This window comes from Lycorma delicatula, chromosome 1, assembly GCF_047948215.1.
Source record: "Lycorma delicatula isolate Av1 chromosome 1, ASM4794821v1, whole genome shotgun sequence".
Taxonomy (NCBI): domain Eukaryota; kingdom Metazoa; phylum Arthropoda; class Insecta; order Hemiptera; family Fulgoridae; genus Lycorma; species Lycorma delicatula.
Genome location: NC_134455.1, coordinates 16424445 through 16449794, shown reverse-complemented (window position 1 = coordinate 16449794; position 25350 = coordinate 16424445). Strand labels below are relative to the sequence as shown.

At 31.7% G+C, this 25350-nt stretch overlaps 1 protein-coding gene across 4 annotated transcripts in view; it reads left to right on the top strand.

Moving 5' to 3' along the window:
- LOC142329117 (sideroflexin-1-like) overlaps positions 1 to 13426 on the top strand; it is a 37638-nt gene extending 24212 nt beyond the window's left edge. For all 4 annotated transcript variants that reach the window (XM_075373567.1, XM_075373636.1, XM_075373483.1 and 1 more), the window contains 3 exons: positions 639 to 766; positions 9831 to 10015; positions 13246 to 13426. In XM_075373567.1, coding sequence (XP_075229682.1) covers positions 639 to 766; positions 9831 to 10015; positions 13246 to 13305 — 373 coding nt within the window. In that variant the 3' untranslated portion in view covers positions 13306 to 13426. The remainder of the gene's footprint in view (positions 1 to 638; positions 767 to 9830; positions 10016 to 13245) is intronic.
- Positions 13427 to 25350: the final 11924 nt, after the last annotated feature.

Below are 25350 nucleotides of genomic sequence, written 5' to 3'. Positions count from 1 at the left end.
AAATCTGTTGAAAGAATGAGCATTTATTATCAGATTAAATAATTTCATTTATGATATATAGGGAAAACCAAAAAGGAGCAGTATATTTGGCTTTTAATAATAAAGAAGACAAGAAAAGAACTAAGCAGTAGCTTATTTCCATTTCCTGGAAACTGTCATAAAAGTAAGTTTATCAGGGATGAAAGTTAAAAATTAAGTCTGTAATTAACATTAATTATATAGCAGGGGGAGACTATTTTTATTTTAATGAATCACAAACTTGACTGTTAGTGTAGGGATGAATTAATCTTCTAAAATTTCAAGTTAAAAAATTTGAATTTGATTTAGGCTTACATTTATCATTACCAAAGAAAAGGCTAATTTTCCAGATGAAGTCACAGTAAAATTGCGATTTCTTAAAAACTGTTTTTATCTTGCTGCTGTGTGGAGGTCAATATGAACTTTTTTTCAGTCCTGTATTATTATGAAGCATGGTTATTTTGTCATTGCTAAATTTTTTTATAGATTATTTTTGTACTTTGTTTATAAAAACCAAGGTGAAATATTTTAAAATGGAAAACAGCTGCAAAGTGATTTATTATTAAACTGATTTATTAAATTTATTTAATTTCATTCTAAGATTATAATTATTTATTTAGGGAGTTGAAAGAAGGTATTCCAGTAGTTGACAGCAACAATAATCATTTGGGAGACTCACAAATTGCTGCACGACGAGGTATTTCCGCTGTTATTTTTAGCCGTATTTCAATGTGTGCACCTGGCATGGGTAAGAAGAATTATTATTCTAAATATTAAAACTGAAGATTATCTGTTCCATAATTCTTATTTATATGGTTGATAAAGTAGTTTGATAGATTTTATAATTACAATTATATGTATGTAACTTTATATTTATTAACACTTCTGCATCTTGAATGTTTTAACAATGTTGGCCTATTCATATTTAGTATTCCTTTGTGTAATGGTGGTTGATTACACTTCAAATCTGCTAATTTCTAAAAGTTGTGTAAGTGAATAATTTTATAATTTTAAGTATATGAAATTAATAGAATTTCTTTTAAGATTGTGTTTTCTAGATTTTTTATAAAAATAAATGGAAATTAGGGAAGAATATAATAATTTTAGGATGAAATTATGTATTTACTGTTTTGTTAACCATACTTTTTTAATGAAAATTAAAACAATTTTTAACAAAATTAAAAAAATTAAAACTTACCCTGGAGCAGACATTGATAGCGACCATAATTTGGTGATAATGAAATGTAGATTGGGGTTTAAAAACCTGAAGAAAAGGTATCAGATGAATCTGTGGAATTTAGAGAAGCTTGAGGAAGAGGAGGTAAAGAAGAATTTTGAGGAGGACATCGCAAGAGGTCTGAGTAAAAAAGATAAGGTAGAAAATGTAGAAGAAGAATGGGAGAATGTTAAAAAGGAAATTCTTAAATCAGCAGAAGCAAACTTAGGCGGAAAAAAGAGAACTGGTAGAAAACCTTGGGTTTCAGACGATATATTGCAGCTAAGGAAAATTTTGGGGTACATAAATTAAAATCTAATAATGTGTTAAACAAACATGGTACACCAATATATAATACGAAAGGTAAAGTCGATAGATGGGTGGAATATATTGAAGAGTTATACGGAGGAAATGAATTAGAAAATGGTGTTATAGAGGAAGAAGAGGAAGTTGAGGAGGATGAAATGGGAGAAACAATACTGAGATCTGAATTTAAGAGAGCATTAAAAGATTTAAATGGCAGAAAGGCTCCTGCAATAGACGGAATACCTGTAGAATTACTGCGCAGTGCAGCTGAGGAAGCAATTGATAGATTATACAAACTGGTGTGTAATATTTATGAAAAAGGGGAATTTCCGTCAGACTTGAAAAAAAGTGTTATAGTAATGATACCAAAGAAAGCAGGAACAGATAAATGTGAAGAATACAAAACAATTAGTTTAACTAGTCATGCATCAAAACTAGAATTCTATACAGAAGAATTGAGAGGAGAGTGGAGGAAGTGTTAGAAGACCAATTTGGTTTTAGGAAAAGTATAGGGACAAGGGAAGAAATTTTAGGCCTCAGATTAATAGTAGAAGGAAGATTAAAGAAAAACAAACCAATATACTTGGCGTTTATAGACCTAGAAAAGGAATTCGATAACGTAGACTGGAATAAATATAATTTTTTGGAAATTATTTTCCTTCTTCCCAATTTTTTTTTGTTCATATGTAGGAAAAGGTTTAATTGTTAGAGTTAACATTACCAAAGGAGAAGATAAAAACATAAGGGTTTTAGTTTTTCATTTAAATTGGAGGGGTGGGCGTGGATGTGCAAATGTTGTGCATGTGTTAAGCTACTTACATATATATTTTCTTTGATCTTTGAATACTCTTTCTTCCAGAGAGTATTACTTAGCTGCTCACAGAATCCTATCTGCATCCATTCTGTCAAGGTGTTCATCTTTCCTGTAGAATACTATCTTTGCAATCAGAGCATTGGCATTTAGTTCCTGCCTGATATTCTCTGATCTTGTATTTTGTCCTTTGTAGAATAACCATTACTTCAAAATCTTATTTCTGTAGGTTATAAACAGCAGGACTAAAATGAATACAATAATTTACACCTAACTTCTACAATTGTATCTCAACGTTTAAAAGAAAAATTGGCAGCTTTGCCTTACTCCTTGTCTGAAAATTGTCTTTTTATCCCATCACTTTTAATCACATTGTTACTTTGTTCATCATGAGTTTTTCTCGGTGTATACTACAGGTTTGTTGACACTATCAAATGTTTTCTTATAGTCAACAAAAGCAAGGTGCATTGCAAAGTTATATTTCATTCACTTAGAAATTGCTTGTTTAAAAACAAAAGATTTCATCAATGAATTATCTTATGGTCAACAAACCTGTTTCATTTTAAAAGTAGTCTTTCTTTAAATTCTTACTTGAAAAAAATGTTGCATGCCTTCTGTTCCATTATTCTTCAAAATCTTCCCCTGTCTGTCTCTTCTAATCATGTTTAATAAAGTTTCCTAACCCTATCATTCTGCAGTAAATTTATCGTTGCTAAATCACAGTTTAAAAGCTAACGTTCATTAATTTTATCCCCTTAAAGTTTTTCAAATTCTTGATTTGATTTACATTGCATGCATAATTTGGCAAAGTACACCTATTGTTGCAGAGCAGAAAAACATGTTTGGAAATCTTTTCATCTCCGTATGATGTTGATGTTTGAAGAGGTTCATGAAGTGACTTCAGTAACCTTTTTGCACATGAAGCTGTAGAATTTATAAAAGTGGTATTTGCAATCTTTCTTTATACAATGTTAGCCATACAAAGCTCTGTCGCTAAAATTTTAAAATAAATCTTTTAGGAATATCATTGCCCTGTTACAGCAGCATACACAAACTTAATATCTGTCTGGTCATGAAGATTTTTTATTAAGTAAAAAAATGTCTGTTTTGATAAGTATTAATGTATATGTATAAATGATTTAAATTTTAGTTGTGCATGTATATCATACTTAATACAGTTGATTTCAGATTTCTTCCTGTATACCTGATACCAAGTATATTTCAGATTAAATTTAATAGTTGGGCTTTTTGATCTTTCTTAATACAGCAAGATATCCCAGAAAGTAATTGAATCATTTTCTACATGACAAGTTCACAGTCTAAACTGTAGCTGTGCTGTCCTTTAAACACCATAATTATATCAAAACCTTGTTTTTGGCCATTACTAAGCAAAATGTTTTAGCAATCATAGATGAAAGATATAAACTGAAAAAAAAACTCATTAATATAGCTGTTCTCTAATTTTTATAAGAATATTCAGTTTTGCAAAAAAAAAAAATTATTGTATGATTTGTTAGTGGGAAATCTGTTAGATAAGTGAGGAAAAATTGTTTAACTTAGTTAAGTTAAACAGACAGGTATCCAAACAAAAAAAAATTAATAACAAGCAGACAGCACTTCAAAATAAATTGGACTGATGAAAATGCCTTGTTCCTGGAATATTTTGTGCAGTACACAATTGTGAACAGAGTATGCAGTAGTAACGTGTGTTATAAAAAAGAGAGGGAACGCATCACTACACATTTAATGTAAATTTAATAAGCATAAAAATTGTTTTTAATTATTTACTGCAGTTAATTTTATTTAATTTAAATTTATATAATAAATTTGAGCTTTATCTGACTTTTTTATTAATAGTAATTTTGAAACCTAATTAATAATTCTAATTTTAATGTATCTTTTAGAGTAATTCTAAGATTGTAGATACTGATGTATGTGCATAGCTACAAAGTTTTGTTTTCCAGGAAGTTTAAAATTTCTGTATGGCATCTTGAATCCAACCTGAATTTTTCAAATAGCAAAGTTGTTTTGTGGCACATGATATTCATATATAACATTTTATAAGAAAACTATGAAGAAAGCTCTTTCTGAATAATATTATTTTTGAGCTATTAGCAATCAAATTTTCCTTAAAAATGAAACTAGAAGACACCATGTTGTAGGAATTTTTTATTCATTTCATTTATTCAAATTCCATTCAGTAATATAGTGGTACAGTTATTATTGTAAAACAGCTCAAAGATTGATTTCATTATTAAAACTATAAGGTTAATTTTAAGATAATAAAAATATACCCTAGTATATATCAGGGGTGGCCAACAAGTGATCGTGATTGACCGGTCGATTGCGAAGCCAATTTTTGTCGCTTGTTGATTGCTCACAATGTCTGGGGTGGAATTCCGTGTACCATGGACTTTGAAGCGATTGTAAAAGACAAAACTTTCTAGCAATAGTTTAATGCATTCTGGGAATTTGGCAAGGTCATAAATTCCTAGAATTCTGACAGCCTGACACCTGTGATCTCCGCCCACCCAGCACAATACATTTTGACTTAGGTGTTACACTTTTCACTGGATGCAACAGTTACGATTCCACTCATCGAAGAACACAGTCAGTTAGTTTGAATATTTGGTAGTGTCATACGGTAGCTTCTTTTCTTTTATATTAACAGTATTATTATTAATCAATATTATTTATCCTCTGTGACCACGTTGAGTTTCAATTTTTCTTCTGTTTAAAATGTATAAGTACCTTTTCTTTGTTTTAAATTAAATTGCTTTTCTTACCTATCTATTTACTTCATAAGTGAACATTCTCGGAACAGACCTCTAAACTGCAGTCATTACACTGAGAGAAAAATAAGAGACAATATTATAAATACGAGTATATTAGGAATAACAATAACTCTATTTAAATTAAGAGGTCAGTATTGTAAACCGTAATAAATATATTGTAACTTTAACATACTTCTTGTAAATTTGAATATATCTATATTAGATTTTAATATACTTGTATTGGCTGTCCCGATCATAATATGCAGTATTATTATTTCTCTCAATGTAACTGAGATAATTGCTGCAGTTCATGAGTTTTTGAATTTTCTAGGAAAATATTTAATTCATTATTTATTCTTTAGATTGTCATATTTCTTTGCATTCTAGTATACCCATGGATATGAATAGTAAACTGAAAAAATCGAAAACTTATCACTTCAATGAAGAATGGGAACTCGATTACTTTTTTACAATGGTTTATGATAAATGTTGTTTAAATGCCTTTCCTCAATAGCCATTGCTAAAAAGGGTAATCTGGAGAGAAATCTTTCAGCTTTACATAACAAGTATCAAACAGATTATCAACCAAATTCTGAACTGAGAAAACATAAAGTTAGGGATCTTGAAACTCAATTAGCAAATCAACAAAGCGTTTTTAAAAAGCCAAGGTTGAAGTCACAAGCAGTAACTACTGCATCATTCAAGTAAGCTATCTCTTAGCAAAAAAAATGTAAGCCATTTGCCGATGGTGAATTTGTAAAGGAAATTTTTTTGGAAATGTCAGTTACACTTTTTAACGATTTTAAAAACAAGAATGAAGAATGAAATTGTTTCTGCAATTCAAGATCTACAGTAGTCTCGAACGAAACACAGTGATGTGACGAATTGAAAGGATGAGTGGGAATGTAAAAGAGCAGTTATATAATGATATTAATAGAAGTTCTTGTTTTCTCTAAAGTGTGATGAGTCGGCAGATATAAGTGATACAGCACAATTACTTGTTTTCGTTCTTATGGTTTTTAAGGATTTTACATCTAAAGAATTGTTGGGTATGATTTCTTTGAAGGAAAGGACTAGAGATGTAGACATATTCAAAGCCTTTAAAAACTTGCTCAATGATTTGAAAGTACCACTTTTTAAATTAGTCTCAATAACAACGGATGGCGCAGCTGCAATGATAGGTTGCAGGATTTATAGCCCTATGTCAAAATGAAGATGAATTCACAGCCTTTTTGAGCTATCACTGCATAATTCACCAGCAAGTGTTAGCTAGCAGGAGACTAAACACAAAAGAGGCAATGGACATAGCCTATTAAAATTATTAGTTCAATTCGAGGAAGTTCCCTCAAACGCTGTCTCTTCCAACTGCAGCTGGATGAAGGCCAACCTAAATTATTACTACATACCGATGTTGGGGCAAGTTACATAATAAAATGACACAGCTCGTATTTGCCAAAAAAATTGGACTTTAATTAGAAAAATAGCAAACAATTTAACCTTAAAAGATTAAATGAAATTACGAAATAAACTTAATTCTACACAGAATTTATACAAAAAACATCAGCTGAATCAACAATATCAATTATAATAATAAATGACAAATACATAAATAAACATTTATCAAATAATTAATTTGAGAGTCTTTTGCATTAAATAAGAGTCTAAAAACAGTTTAAATAACTAAATACATATTATTCAAAGAACAAGATGGAATACAAAAGCAAAAAATATTACTAGATCGAAATCACAATATTAAATACAAAGAAGTCCAAAATTATAACTTCACGTCAGGAGTTATAATTTTAGATTAATTTAAGAAAAGTAAAATGAATTCAGTTCATGAATAAATAAGAATTAATCTCAGCAATTAACAAGTTACATTAAATTAAATGATAGTTAGTATTTAAACAGTTCAAGTAAAGTAAATTTACCCTCAGCAACTGACTTTTAAAACAAAGAAATTAAATGAAAACCAGAATATTATTAATAAGTCATTGATTAATAACATATAAAAAATGTCACACATGAACAAAAAGAGTTAATTATAATATAATCAAATTGTAATAAGTAATCATATAAAGAGTTCATTTAGTAAGCAAGCTTTCTTGAAAATATTAAGTTTCTTAGCCATTCTTATGTTAATGACATCCTTTTTATAATTTGTAAAAAAAATATAATACTTGGTTGAGCAAAACAATATTTAACATTGATTAGAATTAATAACAGCAATAATCTAACACATGAAAAATTATCTAACATAAAATATAAATAAACTGTCTCAGTAAAATTGTTATCTTCCAAATGAAATTTACAATAGAAAATATTCCTGGAAGTCACTAAAATGTATATGAGATATTAACCAACACATTCATGTCCATGAATGTTTGTGTCACACATATATTTTATAAATTCTGAAGTAGTAATTAATTAAAAGTAGATTTGATAATAAGAATATTTGGCATTAATAGCATGTAAAAATATGTTCTCCTTCCCCCTTAGACTACGCCTAAGTAGTTTGTCGATCGCGACACACTTTTAAGATAAAAAAGTCTATCTTATATACAGAAAAGTTGGCCACCCCTGGTATATATGAATTACTATCACTTAATAGAAAAAGGTGCAAGGGAAACAAGAAATATTCAAGATTGAGTTTTGTCAAAATCAAAAGAAATTACCTATCAAGGAAGAGGCAATCGATGTAAAATATTCAAAACAGACCTAAACCACTTACAGGGGTTTGTGATTTCTCTCATTATGACAAAATTTAGACTGCCAGGTCTCTGGTTATTTTTAATCATACAATTAAGGATACTTTATAATAGTTTGTCTTTCTGTTCAGTGGAACTGCTCTGATCACCCAATAGCCAGCTGTCTGAATTAATACTATTTTCATAAATATCCATAAAAATCTGTTTACACTTTTCTGATGGTAAAAACTTATTTTTGACTTGATAGCTTTGCCACAACAGTCAGTTGCTCCCCCGCAGTAGTTGTAGCTTACCCTTATCGTTCTTGGTTATTAACTGCATAAACAATTTTCTTTATTTTCTTACCAGTTTATTTGGTTTGTCAATAGCTAAGTTTGTTCATGCCTGATAGTAGACTATATCATAAAACTGCTTTTTATTTTGCCACTCTTTAACCATATATCACTACCTATTGCATTTGGAATAGAATGCTCTTATAGAATGAACAATGTAGCACATCATCTGCTCTGGTTAGCCTAATTCGTTTTGTCCTTAGTTAGCGAGGTTAATATATTTTTATAAAATTTTTTGTTTGAGAGAACAGTTAATTCTGTGGATTAATATGGTAAGATTAGAATAAATTTTTTTTTTACAAATTGCTCTAAGAGTTACCACAGATTTAAAAATTCTATTTAGAATAATTGTGCTCTGACCTAAACAGGGATTTAATAATGTGAATTGTTTTACCTAATAAAATAAATAAAGCAATTCACAATTTTAATTTCATCACCCAGATATACTTGTGTAGGTTTCTGCAATTTATACCCCAATTTCTAACACAATGAATTTTCAGAAACCATATGTTGTACCTGCCACAACAGCAATCTTGGCATTTTTGTTTGATATTCCTTCCATTATGTGAATTTTTAATTTAGCTGAGTGGGGTGAAAATGAAATTCATTTTACTACTTTTTATGTGATTAAAATAAATTGATAATTAAATATGTTTATAAAATTTAACAGATAGGTTTATGAGTGTTTTTGTAGCAAAAAATGTAATTAGTTTCTCTTTACATTAGAAAAAATTTTTTGGCCAAGTACATTCATCTGAAGTAATTGGGAAATAGTTGTAAATAGGGCTATGGAGGATTATTTAATCATCCTACAATTGCATCTAACGGATTGTTCATGAATGGATTACATCAAATTAGAAAACAATTACTAGTTGTCGGAAGAAACTTGGAAGAAAGTGAAAATGACACTAGGAAAATTAAATGTGTGATCTGAATGGGAGAAGTTGACAATTTAATTTTTTAGGGAGGAATTAAGATGCACAGAGAGTTATTTATTGATGAATATAATAAATAAGGATATAATATAATTATTATAAATTATAAGGAGTTATAATTATAACTAAATTATTATAAGGTTAATTTAATTTAAGTTGTGGGTAAGTCTATACAAGTAGTAAAAGTGAAACAAAGGAAATTAGTTGATTTGGTATTTTAAGAGTTAGTTGATTTTAGTATTTAGAGTTGAATAATTTGGATAGATAGTTGACATGTATGTGGGCTGTTGGTTAGGTTAGGAGGATTGTTATCTTTTAGATTTAAAAAATTTAATTTAAAATCTGAAAATGCTTATGTATTAAATTTTATTTATTTGCTTATACCTGATGTTTAACTGAAATTTATCTGCTAATCTATCTGACAGCCTATGGCCAAGTATTAAGAAATATTTTTAGTTAAATTCTTAATTTTCTTCGTAATTTTATGCATTTCTCTAAATTCTTGATTTTTCTGACAGTATCACACTGCTTCAGCAGTTAGCCAGCCAACATTATTTGTTACTTATTGCTGAGAGAAGTAACCAGTTTAACAAGTCTCTATCTAACATTGTAATCTAGCTATTGATGTTTTTCAAGGGTCTTGAATTTCCTGATTAATCCAGATGACTTGACTTGTAAGAATATTCTGTATAACTTTAACATCTTTATTGAATTTTTTTTTCTGTTACAGTTTTTACACCTTTTGTTATGAATGCTCTGGAAAAGAAAGGTGTATTATTACGATATCCATGGATAAATGCTCCATTACAATTTTTCCTTTGTGGAATTTTCTTAGTGTTCACAACACCTATGTGTTGTGCTTTATTTCCTCAGAAGTTTCCCATATCAGTATCAAAACTGGAAACATCAATTCAGGTAAATTTTATATATATATATATTTGTGTGTGTGTGTGTGTGTGTGTGTGTGTGTGTATGTATCTTCAAGTTACTGTGAACTCATTGTCAAAAGTTGTCCATAATAAAAATTGATTTTTTAATAATAAATAACAAAACCAATAAAATAACATTACTAAAAAACAAATAACCTTACTAACAATATATTATTCAACATTAATACTCTTATTTTAGCAGAGGAATTTAATTTTTTTTCTAATTATTTTAGACAATAGTATCAATGTGTTTCAGACAGGGAAAATTCACCTTAAATAATTTTGGTTTTCTTTTTTTGTTCATAGTTTTTATTTAAAAAGTTATAAATTTGTGTTATAAAAAGAGAAAATAAATATTATGTTGATGTAACTGAAATTACTTAATGTTAATGTCCCAAATTTAACTAATCTGTTTTTGAGAATCCCTTTTTCTTTGAGAATTCTGGTTAATAACTTAGAATCAGGTAGCAACTTGAATAATATTTTCAGTAGTGCTCAGAATAGTGTAATATGGAGTCGTGTGCCAGATCAATACACAAGCTTTGCTATACAAGACCAGGCACTTGGTGTGATCCCATTATTTTATCCTGTGTAATTATTTTTGGTATTAAATGAAAATGCCAACTTTACTAATGAAGATGCTAACTTGGAGAGACAGCTCAAGAAACTGAGATGCATGCCCAACATGAATGTAAATAATTTTATAAAATGGGCATCTAAAAAACTAATTTCTAACCTTCTTCACAGTCATTGATAGCTCTCTATGATATTCCATATTACAAACTCAACTTAGTGATAAAGCTGGTGAACGTTACAAGTGATAATGATAAATGTGATGTGGCTGGCTGCCTTTTTAATTTGTCAATGCTTAAAACCATAATGTATTAAGTTTACCTTTTTTGCATATTCTACATGCAAGTTAACCTTATTTAAATGTACATACATATTTTATTGTGTTCGACTCATTATTGTAATGTTTACTGTTACTGAGGACTTAAATATAAGGCAGCTCAAACAATCGCTGAACAAAGCGTCATATAATCCTATCTAAAGAAAAATTACATCAATTGTTATTGAAAAATCACAATTGGAAAATACAAAAATAGCCTATCAGATTTTCGTGTAATGCCTGTTCAATTTTTAGTAGTAAAGATTTTTAGTAAAGACCTTTGCAAAAGTCTATAAATAGTAATAAATTAGCCAATAATTTAAACATTTTCTGAGGAATTTAATTAAAATTAAATCAAAAACATTTTTACAGGAACAATATTATTCTGTTTACATTATGGAACAATATGATTGTTTACATTGAGCAGGTACCTTGCACATCCATATCTCCATTCTCTTCTATTCCTGTTCTATGTTTTACAAACTGTTGAGTTTATAACAGTTTGCATTTTTATTAATTATAGGTAAACCTACATTTTTTGCATATTTTGTTTATTCATTTTCCTATAATTGCATATTTTTTTGTGTTACACTTTCTATGTTTAGAATGAACTACAAGCACTTCTTTTTTATTCATTACTTTTTTACTTTGTAATGCTGCTCAAATCAAGGTTCCCTTGAACCTTCTACACAAAGCAACCTTCTTTGCTCACCAATCATGATGGTGTGATCTATATATTGTTACTAACACGTATCTTAAAATAAATTGTAATTTAATGAATGAGTTCCTTAAACACTATGACAAATTATTTGATTTGGCTACAGCCTTAAAGAATCCTGATGTTGAAGAGGATAATCCTTTATTCTGCTATATGGTAATTTCACTGAAGGTAGAGATGAGTTAACTTAACCAAACTATGAATACAACACAATAGTAAAGTTTAAAAGTAGTTTTTGTTGGATTTATTCTGACATAATTTTTTGGTTTATATAAAAATTATACATTATTAACAATAATTGTACTTAATATTATGATTTAATTTCTCACATTTTATTATTTCTGCATTACCATTTAATGGTCATGGTCACTGTCTTGGACCTCAGTCAGGCATATGCAACCGCATCTGTCTGAAAAAGAACCCGGTCAATTGCGTTTCTCATAAAATTCTATCTGGTCAACTTCATCTCTTGGAGGAAATTGTACCTTGCTTTCTGAAAGATTGTTCATAATAGGTTAGGTACTAACGTATCATATATTCCTGTGTTATGCGGTTTTAATAGCCCAGTGAAAAGTAAAAACATGTTTTACTTATATAATATTAAAGGAATTAAGTATATGTTTTGTCTAGCCATTTATCATAGTTTTGTCAATACTAAGTGACATTTATTTTACTTTGTTTGTCTAGTTGCTTATGCACTTAGATACTTATTGGTAAAAAGTTCATGCAAACACTCCTCTAGATACTGTGTACCTCAAGCTTCCATGTATACCTCAAATACATATCTCGTGCCTCTACATAACTGTATTCGAGAACAGGTTTTTCTGGTTTATTTATTAATTTTTCCTGAAGATATTATTCTTTTCTTCTATCAGTTTGTTTCCTTACATTTTCTTTGCTTCTTAATTTGATGTATCAGCCTGAGAATTTTCTAAAACAACATGTATATTTTGAACATGATATGATTCACAATTGTCATATGATTAGTTGTAACACTGAAATCTGTTAATATTCTTGGAGGGAACATGTCATTGGAAGAAATGTAAATGTAATCTGTGAATACAGGTATCTTTTCTTTTCTGTCTGGTTGTAATGCCATTAGGTTGTCTGTCTATATAATTGGGACTCAGGAAGGGAAAGTCAAAAAGTAGTTTCAAAAAACAGCTGGTTTTGGTGTTTTAATTTATATTCAGAAAGAATATAAATACCCAAGAGCTTAATTTTTTTTCTACCAGTTTTGCCATAGATAAAAATGACAACCATTGATCTTCATTGTAGACCAAACAACTTTTACAGCACCATGTTCTGCAGATTCGAAGCCCATAAACATTTTCTCAGAATCAAGGGACAAGTCATTTCTGTTTTCTGGCTTATTGTTAACAGTAATGGGGACACAATTGACTGGTTTGAAAAAGAGAATCAGGTAGTAACATAGGAATTGACAGAGCCCTGACTACCTCTAAGATTAAAAAAAAATTCAACTAATTCATGTCTTAATAATTTCTAATTTTTACTGTGAATGACAGTAGTAAGTTGTCATTCTAACTACATAAAATCATCAAAATGTTGAGATTTATTTTAATTAAAACTGAAAATATCTTTGTTTTAGGAAGCTGCTGCTAAATTTGATTCAAAACCAGAAATAGCATTTTATAACAAAGGATTGTGAAGAAAATTTTGTAAATCTAATCTAGGTTATAAATAATACGATAAAAAAATTGATCAAAATAAAGTGTTGTTAGTTTTTATGTCATTACAACATATGAATAAAAAGTAACAATTTAGGTTAATTGGTTGTTTCTCATTGTGTTATTTCTTAAATCTATTGTTTCAGGCTAATAATAATTGAGAAAATGACATCTTTTAATACAAAATGGAAAGACGTCAGTTTGTATGGAACTTTCTACATATTTATTTATAGATAGAGATTTCAATTTATTTAGGTGGATTGAGTACTGATTCTAGTTAGATTACATTTTATAATGTTTATTAATAAAAATGTTACAGGAAATAAAATCTTTGAGGTCATAACTACGGGCTTTATGCGGGTTTCTTTTGTTGACTTTGGAAAAAGGTGGGGTGGGTAAAAATTAACAAGAATCATGTTAAATTATTAGAATTCAGTATACACTATTTATGCACTTTACAAACACAACATAATTTAAAGAATCCATTTCAACTATGTATTCAACTATGTAGTGTATTCATTAATTCTTTTTTTTTTGTGTTTACAATGTTTACATTCTAACAAATTTTTTTTCTTCAGGAGTTACCAAGCTAATTAAATACAAATTAATATCTGATATAAGAATAGAAATATTCCAGAATTTACATTTTATAGAATTTAGATTGAAATTGATCATTTAAAAAAATCAGCTGTAATATTGAAACAACCCAACAAATTATTGTTGAAAAAGAAATTAGGATGACACTTTGGAATTCTCAGCTTAGTCTGAAAAAGTGTAACTATACAGATATACGAAATATTAGAATGTGGAAGATGCAAAATAAGGTAAATTTTCATCTTTCTACTTTTAAGTGTTTCATAGTCAACTAAATGTTATGGTTGATATTCAGTTTTTTGAATTATATTTAAAAAATTCAAAATATTATAAATTGCCATTACTGGTGAATCTAACTTAAATAAGAAGTAGGATAAATAATTAATAAGAAATGTCCAATTACATCTACTGAAAACTCAATTTGATGTAATAAATATATTTCAAAGATAACATTTTTGTGAATGTATGATGTGATATAATTGGTGGCTATTTATTTATTAATGGGACATTTACAATTGTGATCTACTAATGGGAAATATATATGCAGACTATTTAAAAATTCTACAGAATGTTAAATTCTCTTTTATAGTGGCTGAAAAATTTTAAAATTTGTAATTTTTACAGATGAATAAATTTTACTTAAAGATACACCATTATAGACTGTACTAGAGAAATTTTAAGTGAAACCAGTCAAGATGTACAAGTAATAATTAATTTATTTACATATGACTTTATTATTTATAGCATTTTGACGTTTGATAAATATATTTATGGAATGATATTTGTATTCTATGCAATCTATATCTTTTGACTGGCACAACCCCTGAGAAGGAATAATTCTACAATATTCTGTATTTCAATACAGAGTATTTTTATTATTACTTCTCAGCCTTTGGACTGCTAGCCTGCTTACTGAGTCTAATTTCTGAATTTAGGCACAGTAATTTTAATTTCAGGCTCAATGAGTCTAATTTCATTAGATTTTTTTCTCTTCTGTTGTTGGATGTCTTGTGGCCATTTGTCATCTAAGTGAGTTGGTGGCTGGCTTACCTCTGTTTGTGTCTTCCATCTGAGGGCACTGGTACATAATGACAATACACCTAACAAGTCTTTCACTAAGGCTAGTTTTCTATGTCAACTGTAGAAGATGATAATAAGATGAGAGTAGATAACGTTGAGTTCCAGTATTCTGCTTGTGATGTTACCAAAGTACATTTACACATGATCTTTCTTTTGTCCTATGAACAATTTAATCATTACAGAATGCTGTAATAGTGATTCTGTAATAAAGTTAAATCTGAACTCCAGTCATTTTGAAAGGAAAAATCTGATTTGCAGCATGTTAAGTGATGTTCGCCTAGGTCATAGATTCTTGTTGGTGCCACTGATATTATTACTAATAAATATTCAAAATCATATTCAAATGAAATAAAAATCACTACTTGAAAGGTAGTGATGAGTAATCCTTAGTTTATAATTATAACCTTGTTGACTTGGATTTGATATGATCCATGAGATTTCAATTACTGACAGAGTTATTAATTTGGTAATGATGATGTTGCTTCATCAAACCAAACTTCTGATGAATTCTGAAGAAACCGGGATGAAAATCTATAATGTTGTGCTCTTGTAGGCAATAGGAAAAATGAGAACAAGAGCACCTGATGTATTAGAGTTAATAATAGTACATCTCAAACCTAAGATGAACAAAATTAAATGCTAGATTTTCTTCTTCTAATTCCTTTCACGCTGAAGTATCAGCTTCTAAAAATAATAAAATATTTGATCCTAATATATGGACCATGGGTGTATACTACCAACTTAAAAACAATATTTTGAAAAGCAATGTGAGATTTTGATCATTAGAGATTTCAATGCTCCAAGATTTTTATGGTCTTAAAGAAATGGAGCACAGTAGGATCTGATTTTGACAAAACAGTACTATTGATAGTAGGCCAACAACTGGTCTAGTTAACCAGATTGCAGAGTGTTCAGGCATTGCATCATAATTTTAATTAACTTTCATTTAATTTTAAAAAGGTAGACTTTATATTTGGTGGGCGCCTTTGTGTAATATACTTTTGTGTTTTATTGTTGATGATTCTGTAGAAATGTGTTTTGATGCATTTTAAGAAAACTGTTTGTTTTCAAAAAAAATAATTAAAAATCTCTGAACTTAATTCCCCAACTAATATCTTCCATCAAAACAAAAAACAAAGGCTCATTGTAGATATAGTCTCAGCTCTTACCTGATTACAATATTTTCTCTAATCTTCGTCATAAAGTGAAGAATTTAATCCGTTTTGGCAAAAAATATTGATATCTGTTGTCCAAACCATCCAACTTTTAGAAATATATCTGTAGGCTAATTATACGTCACCTAAATGTTTGTCAGTGATTGATGGTAAAAGCGTCTCCGATCCTAAAACTTTCTCTCTTTGGCAAAAATTTCAGTCTGTTTACCCCAGGCATTTTCTGATGATGATGGTGTTCTTCCTAATGGGGAAAAAGGTAATGTACTCTGTATCCTTGGACATACCTTTCGTTTCTGCAGAGGATGTATGCAAGTCAAGTCAGCTAAATCCTAAATCATCTTTTGGTCTAGATTGTGCCTCTATTATAATAGCCTTTAATAAAATTCTCTCTTCTGTCCTTGAATTGATTTTCAGCTGGAATTTTTTTGTCTGGTACACTTCCTTCTCCCTGGAAACTAGCATCAGCCATCCATTCCCAAGCCTAGTCTCCTGTCTTAGCAGTAATTTTCGTTCTATCGGTGTCCTAATTCCTTCTCTAAAATATTTGAAATATAAATCACAAATATATATAATATTGGTATATAATATAATCTGTTGGTTCAGAAGTCTAGTCTGGAGGCTTTTGATAAGTTGCCTCATTTCTTATTACTTCGCAACTATGATTTTAGCAGCGATTTGACATGGTTCACATCTCTTATAGAGAGGCATTTTACAGTCTGTTGGTCCAATCTGACTCTTTCTGTTTCTGCTCTTCATAATTGATATTTCAAAGTCATCTCTATTGATTTTCAACTGTACACCGATCCGTCATCGTATCTGTTATGTTTATGATCACAATTACCTCCAGAGGAATATTGATGGTATTTTCAGATGGCAACAGCTGAATTATATGCCATTGAATATCGAAAAAATTCTTTGTATCACATATTCACGTAAGACAAACGCGGACGGATGACCGAAGCTCGAGTAGAGCCTGCGCCCTACATTTAATACTATTACACGTATGCACGCAGGCTATTCTAAGATGCATACAATGATCATTAATTTATTTTGAACGGTTCAAGTAGCTCTTACCGTGAACTGTTTGATATTTTGGAAAGTATATAATTATTCAACATGTGTTTCTTGCTGGTGAAAAGCTAGCTTGGTTCGTGGCATAACAGCACTATAGATGAGACGAACACCATTTGATGTTTTTTTCTGAATCGACTGTAAAACTGATCAAAATCAAAACTAATAAATATACTAGATGTATAAGAGATAACTAAAAAGAAATAATAAATTGAAACCAAATAGTGCTTGGAGTAAATGGGAGATAGTCAAATTACATGACATGTACTTATTTTTTCTATAATTTTTCATGGGTCATAAAAACTAAAGACATTACTAGTCCACTAATAAATTTATAAATACACTGATACACCATATCTTATGTCTATAGAGATCGGGTTTTTGCAATTTTATCAAACTTTCATATATATAATAATGAAACGTTTCAAAAAATCAAGCTGGTCATGACTCACCTCATAAAATAAGGCAACTGCTAAACAATATGCTTGAAAAATTTTGTGAATCCTTTGGACCAAAATGAAAATTTGACAGTTGATGAGAGCATTTGTGGTTTTAAGAGGCCAAATATGGTTTTGTGTGTGCGATAAAAAGAAGCCAAATAAATATGGCATAAAATTAAATATTGTGAGTTCTAAAACAGCATAAGTTCTTCGGCTTGAAGTGTATACAGGAAAATGCAATGAAAGTAATATTGTTATCACAGTCTTAGAGGCTGTTGAATGATTATTTAGCAAAAGACCTTACTGTTTTGACTGATAGTTTTTACTCTTTTCCAGCCGTATTTCATTTCTTGAGGCAGAATAAAAAAAGTAGTTGGCCCATGTATGCCAATCAAAAAGAACTGCCAAAGGAAAATGTAATTAGAAAGACATAAAAGAAACTAAAAAAATCATAAATTTTAAATCATTTGGTAAAAATCATAAAAAATTCATGTAGTAAATCATTTACTTTATACAAAATGGAGACATACATGAGATGTGTTTGTGTTATCACTACATAAAATTACGACTACATAAAGCGACAGTTAGGTAACTGCTAAAGTAGGTTTGACTACAATTTGAATAAAACAGGTGTAGATAAAACGATCAGGTTATAGCTAACACAAACAAATGAAGTGGAAATATTTTAGTGAAGTTCAAATGAAGTTTTCCACCTCATGCATGTTGTATGTAGCCAATATTTTATCTATACTGTATGCCCCGAAAATTAAAAAAAATTCATTGGGGATGACTTTATTATTACTTGTTTTCACTCTCAACAAGCCACACTAGGCTTGTCTTATCAAACAGGGTAACAGGTCTTCACTTTCCTGCTAAAATTCCATTACTGAGAAAGAATAGACCTACAAGTTTGTTCAGAAAAACAAAAATCTAAACACCTCAAAATTATTATCTTAAAATATATTTTGATTTTTCTTTGAAACTACCTGCTTGCTTTCAAATTTACATCTGTGATTATGTATTTTTAACTAAGTTTTGTATTAGTTAGCTAATGGTTGTTTTTAATTACGTGTTTAAATGTTAGGTTTTTACACATAAAGTGTAATTGTTAGGCACTACATGTTGCTCTTGCATATTAAGATCTTCTGGGATTTCTTTATTTACATTCTCCCTGACAAAAATACAGTTAGATAAGTGCGACACAAGATTTTTCATGACTATTCTATCTCAATTCTGGTCATTAAGTCATCCCGCTATCCTGCTCAGAGTAAGTTTGTTCACGGAGGTTGGGATGGATGGGTAAGGGGAGAAAGGAGACGAAACTAAAAAAATTATAATTATTATTAAATCACTGTCATACCGGGTATTAAATCCTATCTGTATTAAACCCCCATAACATACAGGTTCGTGTGGCAACCACAACATTGTACGAATCAGAGTTCCAGGTTTATCATCTACCAAGTTTAGAGGTTATATACTTATCAATATGCATGTGTCTAAAATAATGGTTTTCTGCAGTGGCAGGAAGAGGCGAGGTTGAATCCCAGTAGTCTTGAGCAACCAGTAAAATGAGTGCGGATTCTCTTCCAGTGCGCCGACTAAGGATACTATTTTATAACTTTTCCTGGGTCCAGACCTCCCTCACTTCCAAATACCTGTACTTTGATAGTTTCTCTGAATATTTATTCTAGATGTTAGAGGCCAATGGTATCGTCACAGTTGTTTTCCTATTTTTTAGTCACAACGATATCTGGACGATTGTCGGCCACTGGCATATCCGTCCCCAGACCCAGCGTCAGCCTTTGGTGGAGGATGCGATGCCGCTAATCACGTGTTTCACGGAGTCGTGCACTCACCCAATCAGCAGTTTATCACGAGTACGGTAGGGCCCTTGACTATGTGCTTCCGGTAATTGAGCATGCTGATAATCGTAACCTAAATTACGAACAGAAATCCCTCAGTTTCAACAACCAATTTGGCATTCTTTAGGCATGAAAAGGAGGCAGCAAAGCCAATCCCTTCATCCAGCACGGAGGCGGCAAATCTCCTGCGAAGCTCACTCACCCGTCACGCATCTTCCATCTCTCACTGGGGACTGACTTAGTTCAGGTTGGCATAATCAGTGTCACTAAGACGGAGAGGGTAGATCTCTACTCACCACCTCCCTATGGAGCATGGTGGATTCAATTCGCTCTTGAAAGTAGTTCCTGAGATTTTGCAATAGTTTTGCATGAACCTCAAGGAAATCTGCGACACCCCTTACTCCGTTGCCTCGAGACAGATGGAAACTAGCTGCAGAACTGCGCGGGTGATGCGCTTGACGCTTAGTGAGTTCACTCCTAAGAAGTCTATTAAGCCCTTCATTACGTCAACGTCCATCTCAGAACCCCGAAACTGTAGGCAACCAGCGACACGGAGTAAATATTGATGCTCTTCATTTTATTGTCCCCATTTAACTGCGACTTAATAATACTTGATCCAGATGTAAGGGTTTATTTTGAGTGGCTGTGGCTTATACCCACAGCTTATTTCTGAAGCAAAGAGTGGCTGGCTTATATGTGCAGGAAGCAAAGATATCTGTAGATTTCCCCAGGCTGCGTAGCTGTCACGAATGCAAGGGGATCCATGAACAGTACAGTACACTACAGATATCTATCTTTTCTCATGGCATATTAATCATACATTTGCCAAAGCCAAACCGTAGTACTTGCACAATTATTTTCTTGACCAGCTTGACAAGCTCTCCGATAACCTTTTCAGCGTCAAAGAAATTCTATATTATCCATGTACATGAGGTGACTAAATAAGAGTATTGACCAATAGCAAACCCTCATTGACTGATTTTAGTTTGTTAGACCGATGGTTCAGTATCGTACAGAACTAGATCATCACCCTGAAATATGCCGTGGTGAATCATCATGTCGCCGATGGTTACGAGTTCTTTATTAGGGACAGTAAACATAAGACAGTAAATATAACTACGGGATCAGCCTTGTACAAAGCAAGCAACTTCACGAGCTAGGAATGCGGCACAGAGTCAGACTTTTCTATAGTTCATTTAAGCTGTATATAGAACGCTCAGACTCTTTTTAGCTGAGACAGAAAGAACACTGTACACCATAGACTGCTCCTTGCAACCCCTGCTGCTGTTTCGCGATAATTTGGAGCCATTCTAAATGGTCAGAAATTTTGGCGCACAGCATAGATGCAAAAATCTTATAGATTTTTGAGTCAGTTAATAGCTCTGTATTTTGCAGGACCTGTCTAAACGTCCTAACTTGTGACCGCCTGTGATGATCCATTCTGTCTTATTGCAAAACTTTTCTAATGCCCTTTTCATATGTATTTATTGAGGATAACTGTATTTGCATATATAACTATTGAGGATAAATTGATGAAAACTTATACACATGTTATTCTTACAGTGTAAGTGCACCCTATGAAAGCATTTTTTGAAATTCAAAAGTCAATCTTTGAAATCAGGTAGGTCTCTGCCAGGGTGAAAAAGTTTGGCATAAGACTCCCATCCTGTAATACCGGCGAGTAAAATTCAAAAAGTTCCCCATGTATGGCTGATTAGCACATGAACCAAATGTTCTTCACTCCTTATCCCCCACCACGATGCTGTGTGAGCTCGACCAGATTGGAGTCTAGTAATCCATAACGTCTGTGCAGGAAGGATTTGTTGAAGCCTGGAATTGCTGCTCAACTGGTTTTGCAGCCTTTTATAGAACTCTTGCTGGTTGGTTCTGAATAAATGATCCTGTTCATGTCGCACATTACTTAATTTGTTACGGCGCATCCTACAGTGTAGTACTTGCTAGATTCAATAAATCAATGATTTCAACAATTGAGTTGTTTTCCAGGCTCCAATGGACATTGACAACTCACACTCTGCAGCAACTAGCACTTTCTGGCTGGGGTTCTGAGTTGTCATGAATGTGGTCAGATGATCAATTTCTTTCCGCAATTTGTTGACTTAATAATCAAACTGAACTCCCAAGCTGACATCCTAGGTTTATCTTGCTTCATATCTCAGGCAACCGTCACTGTGAGACCACCGATATAATCAACTTGGGAAGTCCTTGGATTGTTGCCATGTGATTAGAAAAGGCTGATTGATGTGATCGATCATAATTTTCGTGCAACATATTGTCAACAACTTAGGAATTCTGGATTTTAATGAAGATCCATTCCGCCATAGCACAGCAAATTTTCCACAAAAAGTCAACCATAGGATTGGAGGAACTGTAGCTTCTGTCATCGTGCTATCATCAGAAAATGGGCAGGAGAGCAAACTGATCTCCCTCAAAACTTCCAACCTGATCACTGTGGCAATATTGGCAGGCACCCTATGCAATTTGAAAAGGGATCTGCATTGGTCCAGGATGTTTACATTGTTTTACCCTGCAACTCAGGGAGTTGCTCAACTGTGATGTGATGCAGTTCAATTCTGATTGTTTCATATCTGTTGGCATTTTTGTTGAAGAGGAGAGTGACAAAGGAAGGTATATATTTCTCTTGTCTATTTAAACTACTTCCTGCCTGGACACCTGAAGAGCACATACAACATTGCCTACAACATAGATTATGTATTTTGGTCCAAGGTTGGTACCTGGCATGTCTGCCAAGCAACTCCTGATCTGCCACCTGGGAACAATGGGGACAGGTAACCCAACATGGGTTATTTTATTATAATTATTATTAATCTCCCTATACGAATCATGAGATCTTACTGTTAGTGAGGGAGCTTGAGTGCTCAGTGATAGAGTAGCTGGTCCTAAGGTGCAAACATATCGGATATCTGTTGAGAGCCAGACTAAGGAATAATTCCTGAAAGATGGCAGCAGCTCTTTTAGTAGTTGTTAAGGGTGTAGGTCAGGACCACTTAAATGGCCATATCAACATCACTCGTTCCTCTGAGTACTGCACAGCTGAAAGCAATGGAAAACTACAGCTGCTGTTTTTTCCAAGAAAAGTAGCTTTCTGAATTTTCATATAGCAATGATGGAGGTGCCTTCCTTGATAAAATATTACAGAGGTAAACTAGTCCCCTGTTCGGATCTCTGGGTGTGGGCTACTGAGGAAGGGGTCACCAGAAAATTAAAAAATAACATACGAGTCGGAGCATGGAATGTTAGAAGTCTAAAAATGTTTGGTAGGTTAGAAAATTTAAAGAAGGAAATTGGTAGGATAAATGTAGATGTAGTAGGAATTAGTGAGGTTCGGTAGGAAGAGGAAAACGACTTTTGGTCAGGTGATTTTAAAATAATTAACTCAGCTTCAAATAATGGGCAGGTAGGAGTAAGTTGCGTAATGAACAAGATTATAGGGAAAAGAGCAGAGTATTTCAAAATGCATAGCGATAGAATCATTGTAATAAGGATAAATTCAAAACCTAAACCAACAATGATTTTTAACGTCTATATGCCTACAAGGGCCCATGTTTGATGATGAGGTAGAGTATGTATACAAGGAAATTGATGAAGCAATTTCTTTGTAAAAGGAATGTGTAAACACATAAAAGGAGATTAAAATTTAATAATAGTTGGAAATTGGAATGCAAGGATTGGAAAAAGCAAGGAAGGAAATGTAGTGGGTGAATACGGACTGGGCAAAAGGAATGAAAGAGAGGATCGACTTATAGAGTTTTGCACAAAGTATAATTTAGTAATTGCCAACACCCAGTTTAAAAATCATAATAGAAGAATATGCATATGGAAAAAGCCAGGAAATACTGCAAGGTATCAGTTAACTCAACTGAAAAACTTACCCTGGAGCAGACAATGATAGCAACCATAATTTAGTGATAATGAAATGTAGATTGGGTTTTAAAAACCTGATGAAAAGGTGTCAGATGAATTGGTGGAATTTATAGAAGCATGAGGAAGAGGAGATAAAGAAGATTTTTGAGGAAGACATCGCAAGAGGTCTGAGTAAAAATGATAAGGTAGAAAATATAGAAGAAGAATGGGAGAAACTTAAAAAGGAAATTCTTAAATCAGCAGAAGCAAACACAAATGAAACAAGGAGAACTGGTAGAAAACCTTGGATTTCAGACGATATATTGCAGCCAATAGATGAACGTAGAAAATATAAGAATACTAGTGATGAAGAAAGTAAAAGGATCTATACAGGAAGTGAAAACTAGCGAAAGAGGGGATTAAAGAAAAGTGTTTGTAAATGAGACTGAGCACACAGGAAAGTTAAGCAAAATTTTGGGGTACATAAAATGTGTTAAACAAAGATGGTACACCAATTTATAATACGAAAGGCAAAGTTGATAGGTGGGTGGAATATATTGAAGAGTTATATGGAAGAAATGAATAGAAAATGGTGTTATAGAGGAAGAAGAGAAAGTCAAAGAGGATGAAAAGGGAGAAACAATAATGAGATCTGAATTTAAGAGAGCATTAAAAGATTGGAATGGCAGAATGGTTCCTGGAATAGACGGAATACCTGTAGAATTACCCACAGTGCAGGTGAGGAAGTGATTGATAGATTATACAAACTGCTGTGTAAGTGACTTCAAAAAGAGTGTTATAGTCATGATACCAAAGAAAGCAGGGGCAGATAAATGTGAAGAATACAGAACAATTAGTTTCACTAGTCATGCATCAAAAATCTTAACTAGAATTCTGTAAAGAAGAATTGAGAGGAGAATGGAAGAAGTGTTAGGAGAAGACCAATTTAGTTTCAGAAAAAGTATAGGGACAAGAGAAGCAATTTTAGGCCTCAGATCTAATAATAGAAGGAAGGTTAAAGAAAAACAAACCAATCTTGGTATACCAAGATTGACTTAGAAAAGGCATTTGATAATGTAGACTGGAATAAATAAAATGTTCAGCATTTTAAAACAATTAGTGTTTAAATACAGAGATAGAACGATTGCTAACATTTACAGAAACCAAACAGCAACAGCAACAGAAATAATGAAGGACATAAGAAAGAAGCCATAATAAGAAAGGGAGTCCAACAAGGATGTTCCTTATCCCTGTTACTTTCTAATCTTTAATGATGTTAAAGAATTTTAACATCTTTAATAAAGTTAAAGAAAAATTTTGATCTGGAGTAACACTACAAGGTGAAAAGATTAAGATGCTACGATTTGCTGATGATATAAAGCATTTAGAAGAAACAATGACTGGCATGAATAAAGTTCTACGCAAGAACTACTGCATGAAAATTAACATGAACAAAACAAAAGTAATGAAATGTAGTACAAATAACGAAGATGGACCACTGAATGTGAAAATAGGAAGAGGAAAGATTATGGAAGTAGGAGAATTATGTTATTTGGGAAGTAGAATTGCTAAAGATGGACAAAGCAAGAACGATATAAAATGCTGATTAGCACAGGCAAAACAAACCTTCAGTCAGAAATATAATTTGTTTACATCAAAATTAATTTAAATGTCAGGAAAAGATTTTTAAAAGTATATCTTTGAAGCATCGTTTCATCAAGGATGATCAAACTGTGATCATCCGAGTTTCACTTCCATATAGAGTACCTGAGAAGAAAAGATTAGCTTTTGAAATGTGGTGCTATAGGAAAATTTAAAAAATCAGGTGAGTGGACAAAGTAACAAATGAAGAGGTGTTATGGCAAATTTATGAAGAAAGAAGCATTTGGAAACATAACAGAGACAAGACTCATAGTCCGCAT